Raw genomic sequence first — 13,890 nt, 5'->3', positions numbered from 1 at the left:
CATCTAGCGGTTTAAAATAAAAAAAAAAAAATTTGAATTTATAGAAATTTTTATTTTGACGTTCTTTTTTACTCGAACAGTTTTATCATTATAATTGCAAAAAAAATATATATATTGGAATTTATAAACTAAATCAGTAGACTGACAGAAAATGGATTCCTGTCCAGATCCGTTACCGGATCTGACGTCTGAACTCTATGTTTTTTCCTTTTACTCCATACCCAACCCGCGCCTAAAGATGTTTACACATCAGAAAAATTGTTGTATATATTATTTTCTCCTTATTTGATATATTACTGATAATCAAAAATTATTATTAAAATAAATGAACCAACAATGTATGTTAAAAATTTTTTTTCATTCATTTATTTTTTATTTTGACATAATGTACAATCTTTCATCATGGGTGATGGCCCGTCAAATTCATCTGATTTTTTGTCTTGATGATGATAATGTTCAATGCAGCGTTTATACTGAAGAAAATCTTTTTTTGTTTTAAATTTTTCTGGCAATTTGTCCCACACGGCATTTATTGAGTTTGGTGAAAGCAGAAAAATGTATCTCTCTGATAAATTTGCGATATCTTCTGTTGCCATTTTTTGTTGCCAGGTAGTTCGGAACCATGCTCTCAATTTTTGTACATTATCCAATGCACAAGTAAGAGTCCCTAAATTGAGATGATAACTCAGGTGGTGAACATAGTTTTTTTTGACATATCTTAGTTGGTAGTTTGCCATGCGCTGGACAATTCATATCAATCAAATCGATAATAGTTTGATCGTCTTTTAAAATATTGCTGAGCCATTTTTTTTTCTCATAACCTTTTACATATACGTAAATTGATGACTCAAGGCTGTCATTTATAATTTTTCCATGTTTATTATAATCACGTCTCCTGAGTTCCATAACAGTCCATGATGATTGTTTGTTAACCAATTATTTGTCAGTTTGCAAGCAGATGATCATGTACTCATGGCACATGAAGGCTTGAATACCACCGACTTGATATCATCTTCTTGATTTAAATTTGCTGTTGCAAATTCTTTAACAATAAAACTTTGATCAACATCATAAAATCCTTGAACATCAACAATATATTCAACCATTATAACTGAAATATTATTCAAGACTGAATTTTTTTCTTTGGTACTCATATACAAAAGAGTAAAGACGCGCGCATTTTGGTATCAAATTTCTAATTTTGTTTATGAAAAGTTTTTAAAAAAAAAAAACGTCAGCACTTTCTACTTCAAATTCAACGAAATATAAACAATATAATGCGCGCAACTTAGTATCAGATTTCCATTTTTGTTTATAAAATAATTCAAAAAATAAAACGTCAACACTTTAAATCAAACAAAAGATGTGCTTACTTGCTTTTTTTTTATATATATTATAACTATTATTTATAATAAATATATTTTTATTTATGATTATTCGGGGTCATAGCCCCAAGGCAAGGTATCAGTTTCACCATTTTGATCAAGAGCTCGTTTATTATTAGCCCAGCTGAGTGCAGCTTTACTCTGTACAATAGTACGTACTTGATGCTCTTTACTTCTTATCAAATAGTGATTTTTTTTCAATATTTGATGATCAAAAGACACGCCATATAATTGTTTTATCATCATCAATGTTCATGACTTTATAACTATACAATTTGGCTCTTAATCCGGTGAATTCAGTCATAATTTTACCATTATTTTCATCCTCCATCAGACCAATAACTTTTTTGTTGACTCTTGGCATATCATAAATATTGTTTGGTGGATAATCTGATTTGTCAAATCTTTCTAAATTTTCCTTCATTTTCTCATAAATATCAGGAACTTTGGAACTTAAAATGAGTGAATCAGTATCCATATAAAGTGCTTTGACATAATTGTGGTTGGATTTTTTTTTTGATATAATTGTAGTAAAAATCATAGATCCAGATTTTTGAAAGATCTAATATTGTAAATCCAGAATAAATTGGTTTATTGAAAATTATTTTCCCTCGTGACATTTTGATAATTGCTTCTTTATGAATTGAGCAGCTGTGAAAATTTGGTTTTGCTATTAGTGATTTTGCTCCATAGCGACCTTCCCATTTTGTCACTATTTTAACATCTTTTTTCTTTTCTTACATTTTGCATCGTTTTACCATACACACTGTTGTTCATCAATTTGAAAAAAATTTTTCCAAAATCTGTGATCGCTTGCTGACGCATACCAGTATTAAGATCAATATATTTTTTCAGCCATGAGCTTTGTTTAAATTTCAATATACGATGAATTTTATCTAACTTTATGCCAAGACCCAAATATAGTTTTAAAGTTCTATAACGTATGACATTATTTTTTTTCGCAAATAGAGTTCTCATTAATTTTGATTGTTTTGAGTTTGGTGCTGTGAATTGCTTTAGAAACAACGGTAAATCTTTATGCCATTCATGTAAATATTTTGAATAATCCAAGTCAACCTCTAAGATCATCATCATCATCATCATCATCATCATCCTCATCATCATCATCATCGTCATCATCATCATCATCATCATCATCATCATCATCATCATCATCCTCATCGTCGTCAGCCAAAAAACATTCATCATCAAAAATACTGTCATTATTATTGATAACATTTTTTTTTTATTATTATTTTCGTTTTTATCGATTGCCAACAGATGAATCGTTTCTTTATCGCTAATATTATCACTCTAAAATATAGGAGCAATAATACTTTTGTTTGAATTGCTGGAAACTATTGCGTAAACATTTATTTTCAAAATTTGGTATGTCTCGCAGTATGTCCACAGATTGTACTAAAATGTGGACATGATGCCACACGATTTAAATTTTCTTGTACAGAATGCGAGGCTGCAGTCACAGGATGTAAAGCTGCAGTCACACACCACAAAAAACAAAAATTATCTCTATTTTACCATGGAAATACCAAGATTGAACTCCTCAATTTTCTTTAATAATGGATCGAAAAAATGTTTATCAAACCAGTCATCGAGATTTGTACTTGGTAGTATAATTGCATTTTTCGTAATAAAAGATTTTATATCTCTTACTTCTGTATCATCTTTTAAAACCGCATATTCACAATGTAAACATAAATTGATCTTGAGATTAATTTTTTTTTTCAAAAAAGTTTTTAGTTTTCTGACGACAACAGTCTTAGAATCTTTTTAAAAATCTTCTACTCTTATATGATAAAAGTTTTTCACACTTCTAGTTATGATATTTCCTTCAAAAATATTCTCCAAGTTATTCCATTTTACTCTGTCATCAATGTCGGTTCATCATGATGAGTGCTCATACCAGCACCATAATGTAAAGTTTTTTTTCTTTTTACTTGTAACTTTTCAACTATAGTTGTAAGTCTAACTACCACTAATTGTATTCTTTTTTTCACACCCACTGAATCAGCTGAATTTATCAAAAATTTGTTCAATCATTTTTCAATCATTTGCAATACCCCATTTGATCCATCGATCAATTCTCTCAATAGTATTTGCAGATGAATAACCCGCACTCAAAGTGTTAACAAGTTTCTCACACCTTTCGATAGAATACATTTTTGAATATATAATTTTTTTAATAATCAGAAGGAAGTAGTTGTCGCGTGATCAACTGACCACTGACTAATGAAAGATGAATAATTTACCATGCAATCAACAATAAATATATTTAATAAATAAAAAGAACAATACATTTGTCTTGAAAAGAAAAATAAAAATGTGGAAAGTAAGCAAAAAATAAAAAGCGATGCATGATTAAGACAATGGATCTACAATGACCGCGCGTGCTTGCCGTACGTCATGGATCATGTTTCGATGCCCCGTTCAAATCATTGTCTTCACGTTGGACGTGATTTATATTATTTTAGAAAAATAAGAAATATAAAGTTGACTTTACTTTTTTGATTACTCTTAATTTTTTTATCTTTGAATACATTCTACGAGAATCATTTTTGTGTAAATTCATGTTGAATTGATATTTAAATTAAAAAACTTAATGATGACGTAAGCTTACAGTCTGATGTTATTATCAAAAAATAAATGGATAATGAAAATTTATTATTTTGAGTAAATTGATTGCTGACGAGAAAAATTTTCAGGAATCGATGGAAAATAGAGAATATTTTTGGAAAAATTTCAAAAATTTTTTTGAAATTTCTGAAAAAATTTTATTGCATATTTTGTTGACTCCCGAAACTTGCCCAAATCAACTTTACCATCAGTCAGTAAAGTAGAAATCTTCATTACCGACCGCGATGAAAGGTTCTTAGTTTAGGAACTTAGTTTAGCCATAGATGTAGCGAAGTAAAAAATATAGCTAAGTAAAATAATGTAAATATTGATTGTTCAGCTACAATTACAGCTAAGTAAGAAATTTTGTTGGTAAAGTAATGTAGATATTGATTGTGTGGCTATAATTGAAGTTAAGTAAAAAATCTAGCTAAGTAAAATAGGGTAGATATTGATTGTTTGGCTATAATCAAAGCTCAGTAAATAATCTAGCTAAGTAAAATGATGCAGATATTGATTGTATGGCTACAATTACAGCTAAGTAAAAAATCTAGCTCAGTGAAAAATCTAGCTAAGTAAAATAATTCAGATATCTATGTTTTTTTTTTATAAGGGACTTAGTTTTTTTTTGTAAAATTTAATTTTTTTTTCTAAGTCCATTATTTTGAACTTGGCGAAACTAGACGAAACTAGTCGAAAAATAAAAATGATAACGGACGGTCATGGAGACCAGTATGGACGATAAGTCACGTCCCTCACCGCAGGAACCACGGCACTGAATTCGGATATTCCGGAAAAATTAAGTTAGTAAAATTATGTAGATATTGTGTGTTTGGCTATAATTGAAGCTAAGTAAAAAATCTAGCTAAGTCCAAAAACTAGCTGACGAAAAGATGTAGATAATGAAAAAAATTAAGCTGATAAAATTATGCAGATATTGTGTGTTTGGCTATAATTAAAACTAAGTAAAAAATCCAGCTAAGGGAAAAATTAAGCTGGTAAAATTATGTAGATATTGATTGTTTGGCTATAATTGAAGCTAAGTAGAAAATTTAGTTAAGTAAAATAATGCAGATATTGGTGTGTGGCTACAACTGCAGGTAAGTACAAAATCTAGCTAAGTGAAAAATCTAGCTGAGTAAAATAATGTAGATATTAATTTTTTGGCTACAATTACAGCTAAGTGAAAAATTTTGCTGGTAAAATAATGTAGATATTGATTGTGTGGCTACAATTACAGCTAAGTAAAATAATGTAGATATCTAAGTTTTTTTGTTTTTTAAGGAACTTACGTTTTTTTTGTAAAATTTAATTTTTTTTTCTAAGTCTATTAATTTGAACTTGGCAAAACTAGACGAAACTAGTCAAAAAATAAAAATGACTACGGACGGTCATGGAAACCAGAATGGACGATAAGTTACGTCCCTGACCGTGGGAGTGCCACGGGACTGAATTTGGATATTGCCCGTAGAATAGCATAAATTGAGATAAGCCGTGACCCTCACCGCTGGGTGCCAAGAATCTGACTTTACCGTTTCCCCTTATCATATCTATTTTACTATACATCTGAAAAATTCGAGGCTAGGCTCATTGGATAGGGAAATATCTATATTAATAAGAAAAGTAATTTTAGTTTTAATTTATATTTGATAATAAGTAAGTTATGGATCAATCAAAAATTCGTGACGTCATACCCATGCAACCTATTTATATTATTACTCGGTAAGTCATCTATCGCTGGAAAAAAATGAGCTGTACATTTGTGGTTTTTATAGATATGAGCTGCAAGTTGAATGGAAGTTGAATGAAAATAAACATAAAGATTTTCAATAACGATAGAATAACAAGTAATTACCCTTGAGGTGCAATTATCCAATCATCCCATCCTAATTTCGCAAAACTGACATAGAATTTTTCTTTACAGCAAAGGCCTTTATCGGCAGCATTACAATCTATTGCTGTTCTTTTTACTCGTTTGATGCCACTTGAATCTAAGCGTACAACAAGGAATGGTCTGTTTTGATCTTGAATGGCACCTATGACAGCAGAACAGAATGTACAGCATTGTATATTTTATTTTCATATTTTTGATGTTGCCTAGATAGAAAAATAAACAGTTCTCCTCCATGCCAACTTACTTTTTATATTTACAGATGATTTCTTGATGTGCGACTTCTTACCGAACGTATAAACATAAATATTTGACGCACAACCTGTACAATCGATTAGTAATGTTAGTCGGCTACGTGATTCTTCTTGTAACATGTACCAACTGTTAACAAATGTAGTGACATCGAATCGTTGCCAGCCAAGTCGATTTCCGTTAACGGATAGTGAAGTAATCATCTCCAAGTGTTTGTCAAGTTCCTTTTGGAACGCATGATGGTATAATATTATAGTTATTAAGTTGGTATTCTAAAAAAAATAGATGAGAAAAAAATTAAAATTTTTACGTACTTTGCCTCTCAAATGTGTTACATTTTCACATCTAACTCTGAACACCCACAAAGTAATATTTTTTTGTATTCGTTGTCGTGGATGACGTTGATAATGATATGAATATTTACGCTCGACCTTTCCCCAAAGTATTGCTTTCTTGACTTTGATAGGTTGAAGTATCGCCCCATTATTCGAAATCGGAAATTCTAATAATGGTTGCCCATTCAGAGTTTTCCCTGAAAGCAAAAACAAGATTACTTCCAACTGAGATTCTTCGAGAAAATCGTAACACACATTATGAAAACATTGACAAATATATGAATCAAATGCGCTATCGAATTATATGTTTCTCAAATATGTTATAATATGTTTCTCAAATTGGAACGATCCTGATTAACGATATCTGTTATGATATATTTGTCTGCGATAAATTGATAATAAATCTGTTATTCATTCGCAGAATATAATGATGACGTTCAAATTTACCATTGCAATAAATAATATGAGAACGATTCTCGCAGAAATATTAAGAATCTTTTGTAGGCCAATTTTTACTCTGTACAGATAGAAAATACTATTACAAAAAAAATTTCATTTATTCACATTGATCGTGATCAAGAGTTGACAAAGACTTGCAGTGAGTGTTTTCTGTGAGTAGCTCATTCACATAAAACGTATTTGGAAAGATTCATATCATGAAATCACAGTTCTTTTGTCCGAATTATCGAAAATGTAAGAGTTCATCTAGCAACATCTACAAATAAAGAACTGTTATGCAATATTATATTACGTCATGAAAATTTTACCATACGCCAGTAGAAGGGTTACAGAAAGATAGAATTTTTTAGGTAATAATATAGCGTAAAAATTCAAAAAGAATAGCATAGGCAAAAGGGCTATTGGGTTACAGCCCGAGTGGAAATTGAGATCAAGTCTTGATCAAGACTTGATCAGGCAACATTGATTTCAAATCCATTCTTGATCAAATCTTGATCGAGAACGTAACGTAACTAAACGTGATCAATATTTGATCAGGTATTTTGATTAGGGCTTCATGCGGTACGAGACGAGACGAGATTCGACGAGTCTCGGTATCGGTCTCGCTCGTTCGCACCAGGTCTCGGTCTCGGTCTCGGTCTCGGTCTCGGTCTCGGTCTCGTCTCGCAAGTATCGCCGGGTCTCGCTTTTATACTAATATTTATTCGTCCAAGTAAAGTAAAAAAAGTGATTGAATAATACCATGTAAAAATTATAAAATATAAAATAATGCAATAAATATTGAATTCTTTTAATTAATAAATTGATTATTAACTTTAATATTAATAAAATTGATTAATCATACAAAATTATGACGAGAATTATTTTTATATACGACGTTTGTTTTTTATCGAGTATCCTATTTTTTCCATCTCATTTTCTAGTTCTTCAACAAATGTCATATTTGAAGAGGCGTTATCAGTTGTAATACCTTGAACTTTCGATTCTAAACCAAAGTTTTTTAAATTAGTCTGAGAAAAGTCTTTAGAAATGCCATAAACAAATAGTATATTTTCTTTTTTTTTTTCTTTTACTTCATCGATATGTATTTTTTTTCCAAGAAGTAAATCATTGCTTTTCAAACATCAAATACAAAAAATATCAGTTGAGGAAAATATAATTGGCGTAACTTAAGTCTTTACAATTTCCATTGACACATAAGGCTTGTAAATATCTTGTGACTCTGGCGTCAGTGCCCTACTGTGCAGTGTCTTACTGTGCAGGAATATAACAGTTCTTTTTTTTCAATATGATTCGATACGGTAAGAGGGAAAAAAAAAAAAAAAAAAAATATTATTTAAAATTTTCAGAGTCTCGCGAGACTAGCGAGACTTTCAGACGATACTCTCGGTCTCGGTCTCGGTATCGTTTTATTGATTCAAGGCGGTCTCGGTCTCGGTCTCGCGTCTCGCGAGACGACGCATGCGAGACCGAGACTAGTCTCGGTACCGCATGAAGCCCTAATTTTGATCAAAACTTGATCAAGTATCTTGATCAAATCTTGATCACGTTTAGCGTTACGTTCTTGATCAAGACTTGATCAAGATATTTCATCAAAACTTGATTGAAAAATTGAAAAAAAAAAATTATTTACAAATTATTATTTTTTTTATTATTGTATTATGAAGTGTGATGTCATAGAGAAGAGTTAGATAATTATCGGGCGCGAAAGTTTTTTTTTTTTTTTCTAATACACGGTAACCGGCAATCGAACCAACGCAGTAACGGGTACGCTTTAGACCGCTCGACCACGGAGGGAAACGATGTACCGTGCGATTTTTTGAAGCTTATATATTTAGACCAGTCTTGAGACATTATTAGGCCACGTTTGGCGTTTTTTTTCTCAGTAAAAAAACTTTTATCAATATTTAAAAAAAAAATAGTAATAATGAACATAATATATAATAAATTAAAAAGTTAATGTTTTCTTGATCCTATCTTGATCAAGATATATTTAACAAAAGAACAAGTAACAAAATAAATATTTATTGATCAATTCGGGATCAAGTTTGGATCAAGACGGCTTTATCACAGACAAGTTAAAGTTTTCTTGATTCTGTCTTGATCAAAAAGTATTTAAAAAAAGAACAAGTTACGAAATAAATGTTTATTGATCAAGTTTGGATCAAGATGGCCTTATCACGGACGTGTTAAAGTTTTCTTGATCCTATCTTGATCAAGACGGCCTTAGTCAAGAAGAGTTAAAGTTTTCTTGATCAAGTTTGGATGACGACGGCCTTATCACGGACGCGTTAAAGTTTTCTTGATCCTATCTTGATCAAGACGGCCTTGGTCAAGAAGAGTTAAAGTTTTATTGATCAAGTTTGGATCAAGAAGGCCTTATCAAGGACGTGTTAAAGTTTTCTTGATCCTATCTTGATCAAGACGGCCTTGGTCAAGAAGAGTTAAAGTTTTCTTGATCAAGTTTGGATCAAGACGGCCTTATCAAGGACGTGTTAAAGTTTTCTTGATCCTATCTTGATCAAGACGGCCTTGGTCAAGAAGAGTTAAAGTTTTCTTGATCAAGTTTGGATCAAGACGGCCTTATCACAGACGAGTTAAAGTTTTCTTGATCCTATCTTGAGCAGGTTGTCCTTAATAAAGCATCTTGATCGGGTTTCCTGAGTTCAGGCAACATTGATCAAGTATTGATCAAGATTGGGGGCAAATCAAGCTAGCCTGAACAGATTTCCACTCGGGTGAAGCTCCTCAAGGTCAAAAGATCGGAAAATGAAATGCGTGTGTTTGAGATTGATTGATTGATTGATTGATTGATTGATTAATTGATTGATTGATTGATTGATTGATTGGTAAATATTGTTTTATTGTCTAAATGTTCAAAAAATACACGATTTATATTAATTCAGAATGTTTAATAATGTGTAGGAAAGAGGTAAATGGAAGAGTAAGAGTATAGTGCGAGGATTTGTACGGTTGCAATTTCTTGGTGAGTGTATATGATTACAATTATGTGTCTATCGTTGATAATTGAGTTTTACAGATATTTGCCAATATGAAGTCGTTGTTGACAGGTGATTTTTAAGTGATGGAATGATTGTATTGTAAGTGTGAGTGAGAATGACTGAGTGAGTCAGTTTGTGATAAATGATGCATGCACTCAGAGAAGGATAAGTTAACAGTTAACATATCCTGTTTAATGTTAACATATGCCATGTTCAAATGGGTGGTGGCTGATAAGTTTACATCAAAGATATATATATTAACATTAAACATACGTATCTCAATAGTTAATATGCATATGTTAACTATTAAGATATCTGTAATTGACACAATTTGAAGGTTAGGCTGATAGTTTACGTAAATATGAAAATTTAATGTAAAATTAAAAATGAATTTACAAAAAAACTAAATTTAAATAAATTTATGACAACACGAGTACATATTATATTATATTACAATTAGAATAGTATCACAATATAATGTCAAAAAAAAAAGATTACAAGAAGTAGACTGGCGCATCAAAATATTTGGCCGCGTAAAGATACGTATGTTAACTATAAACATACGTATGTTAACAGTTAAGATATCTATGTTAATTGTTAATATATATATCTTAACATTAAACTTTTGTATGTTTAATGTAAACATATTGGTATGTTAATTGTTAACATATCCTTCTCTGAGTGTGAATTTGTCGCAGTATATTATTATATGTGAGTTAACCCGAGTTCAAATTTTTCAGTCTTGCTGATTCTTTTGTGTCTTTCTCAATCTTGCAGTAACGATAATCGTCTTAAAGCGTCTTAAATTATCCGTATTTTGAAGACAATTGTATTTTATAGTCTTTGAAAAATGCTCTTTCTTTCCGTCATTCATTTTTAGTCCTTATTTTAAAGACAATTTTCTTTAATTGTCTTTACGAAATGCCTTTTCCTTTCCGTCACTCTTTTGGTTTTTTTTTAAAGACAATTGTCCTTCGGGTCTTGTAAAAGGTTGTCTTTATTTCTTGAAAGGGAATAAAAACTTAGAGAAACATCAGAGAAACAGAGACTCAAAATAATTTACTCACGAAAGAATAAGATAACTATTGAATTATTCAAACAAATTAATTACCGATGGCAAATAGCTATGGGATGAATGTAACTGACCTGTTAATTTTTAAATAACGAATATAGCGAATGAATGATTCATAAAAAAGCTATTGGCGAATGTTTCTAAGGGAAGGATGTAATTAAATAAATTAATTTGTAGTCTTAATTAATCCCTCAGCAATATTTTCTATAATAAATAAAAATAAGTGTGTTAAAGGGCTGAGGAATTAATCTAGACAAAGAATTAATTTATTTGGTTACATCCTTTCCTTAGCAACATTCGCCAATAATTACTTAATTAATTAATTATGGAAAAAATAGCTGAGAAAAAGATGTAACCAAAGAAATTAATTCTCAGTCTAGATTCATTCCTCAGCAATATTTTCTATAATAAATTAAAATATCTGTGGCAATTAATTAAGAAATTAATTTAGACTGTGTATTGATTCATTTTGTTACATCCTTTCCTTAGATACATTTGCCAATGGCTATTGAATTAATTAATGATGGCAAATGTTGCTGAGGAAAGGCCAAATAAACTAATTCGTAGTCTAGATTAATTCCTCAGCTATTTGACGCAATGCTTTTAATTTATTATAGTAAATAAGACAAAGGAATTAATCTAGACTACGAATTAATTTAATTGACTACATCTTTTCCTTAGCTATTTTCGCCATAAATAATTAATTAAAAATCTATTGGTAAATGTTGCTAAGGAAAGGATGCAACCAAATAAATTGATGGTTAGTCTAAAATAATTCCTTAATGAATTGCCACAAGTATTTTGATTTATTATAGAAAATATTGTTGAGGGATTAATTAAGACTACGAATCAATTTATTTGGTTACATACTTTCCTTAGCTATTTTAGCCATATTTAATTAATTAAAAAGCTATTGGCAAATGTTGCTAAGGAAAGGATATAGCCAAATAAATTAATTTATAAACCAGATGATTTCCACAGCCATTTGGCACAATAATTTTAATTTACTAAAAAGAATGTTGCTGAAGAATTAATCTAGACCGAGAATTCATTTATTTGGTTACATCCTTCCCTTAGCAACACTCGCCAATAGCTTTATAATTAATTAATCATTGCAAATGTATCCAAGGAAAAGATGTAACCAAATAAACCAAATTCATAGTCTAGATTAATACCTCAGCAATATTTTCTATAATAAATTAAAATAAAAGTGGCAAAAGGGTAAGGGATTATTTTAGACTACTAATTAATTTATTTGGTTACATCCTCTCAATTCATTAATTAAATAATTATTGGCAAATGTTGCTAAGGAAAAGATGTGACTAAATAAATTAATTTGCAGTCTAAATCAATTCCTCTGCTTTCTTAGACTACGAATTAATTGATTTAGTAACATCCTTTCCTTATAGATAATGAAATAGTATATTATATAACTAGTTCGTGGAGGATCACCTTCTTCACGTACAAGTTATATACAATATTTTTTTACACAAAGTTTGTAATATACCACGATTTTCAAAAAAAAAGTAAAAGTATTTCTTTACGCACCATAATTGGTGTGTAATGGCGTGTCAAAAATTAATAATCAATTCATTTGGTTCCATCCGTCTCTTAGCAACATTTGCCATAATTATTCAATAAAAATCTATTTAAACAGATTTAGATCAAGTAACAATAGTGGATCTCTTTTTTCATTTTTTCATTCAGTTATACTTGTATGGATCAATTTGTAGCTTATGTGAACAAAATTTCAAATATATTGAACTTGTAACAATGATCTTGGGCGTTAGGGCATAGGTTTAGTAATTAGCAAATCGTTGGATCGATCCCCGTTAGAAAATAAATTTATGTGAAATAATAGGGTATCACACAAAAAAATAAAAAATATATAAAATTGTTTAAACATAATATACTTTTTTGTTGAAATTTTTTTTGCAAACACTTTTAATTAAACACTATTTTTTCAAAGACTCCGATTTAAAAACGTATCAACTCAATCGTCTTTCAGAGTCTTTTAAAAAATGAGCTCTTTTTTTTATGCAAATGGCGTCTTGTTTCAAATCATAGAATGGTTTTCTTCAAGAAGAATACTTCTAAAAATATGCCACTAGCTTCTTGTTACAAACGGTTGATGGCTTATAACAAGATAATTAACTACTTATTTCAAACAACAAAATGTTTGATACAAACGATGAATTGATTGAATATTTAAATTTAAAAAAAAAAAAAAAATTATTTTTCATTATTTTCGTATTACATTGGTTAGACAATGTTGATGAAGACGATTTTCTTTTTTTTTTTAATAATCTACCGAACCTAACTGCCTCGAGCGGGAATCAAACTGGGGTCTAACCGGATATAAATCTAACGCGTTACCGATGCGCCATGGAATCTAACGTGATTTAAAAAGTTTATTTGTTATACATCAAGAACGTTTAGATACAATTAATATAATTATCATTTACTTTTGACTATGACAAGAGCGACCCCGCGCCTCCGGAGAGTAGTTGCATATATTATTGTGTATGTTCGTTATAACCATTTTATTTTCTTATCCTCGTTATTTTTAATTTTCATGAACAACCATATATATTTCAAGTGAATAATCAATATTAATTATCGTACTGAACATTTTTTCACCAGATATAATAATACAATTGACTTAATAAAAAACTGTCATATAACTTTAATACTTTGATCAAGCAACGACGCAACTAAAAAGATTTAATAATTGTTTATAATTTAATCAAATGTTATTTCTGTGGAATTTTTTGGTAAAAATAGTCTGGCAGATTCTTACAGATTCCTACAGATTCTGGCAGATTATGACAGATTCTTACCGATTCTTGCAGATTCCTGT

At 30.1% G+C, this 13,890-nt stretch overlaps 1 protein-coding gene across 3 annotated transcripts in view; it reads right to left on the bottom strand.

Moving 5' to 3' along the window:
* The window catches only part of LOC122857573 (inhibin beta chain), a 91,790-nt gene that overhangs the window by 53,101 nt on the left and 24,799 nt on the right, over window positions 1-13,890 (bottom strand). For 2 of the 3 annotated variants that reach the window (XM_044159818.1, XM_044159819.1), the window contains 3 exons: window positions 6,477-6,694; window positions 6,158-6,386; window positions 5,875-6,055 (listed from right to left, as the gene is read on the bottom strand). In XM_044159818.1, coding sequence (XP_044015753.1) covers window positions 5,875-6,055; window positions 6,158-6,386; window positions 6,477-6,694 — 628 coding nt within the window. Of the gene's footprint in view, window positions 1-5,519; window positions 5,802-5,874; window positions 6,056-6,157; window positions 6,387-6,476; window positions 6,695-13,890 lie in introns of those variants that run through there. The other variant, XM_044159820.1, reaches the window with a different exon arrangement.

Source organism: Aphidius gifuensis, linkage group LG5 (assembly GCF_014905175.1).
Source record: "Aphidius gifuensis isolate YNYX2018 linkage group LG5, ASM1490517v1, whole genome shotgun sequence".
In the NCBI taxonomy this organism is placed as follows: domain Eukaryota; kingdom Metazoa; phylum Arthropoda; class Insecta; order Hymenoptera; family Braconidae; genus Aphidius; species Aphidius gifuensis.
Note: the sequence above shows the minus strand (reverse complement) of the source record. Positions and strands in the feature narration are given on the sequence as shown.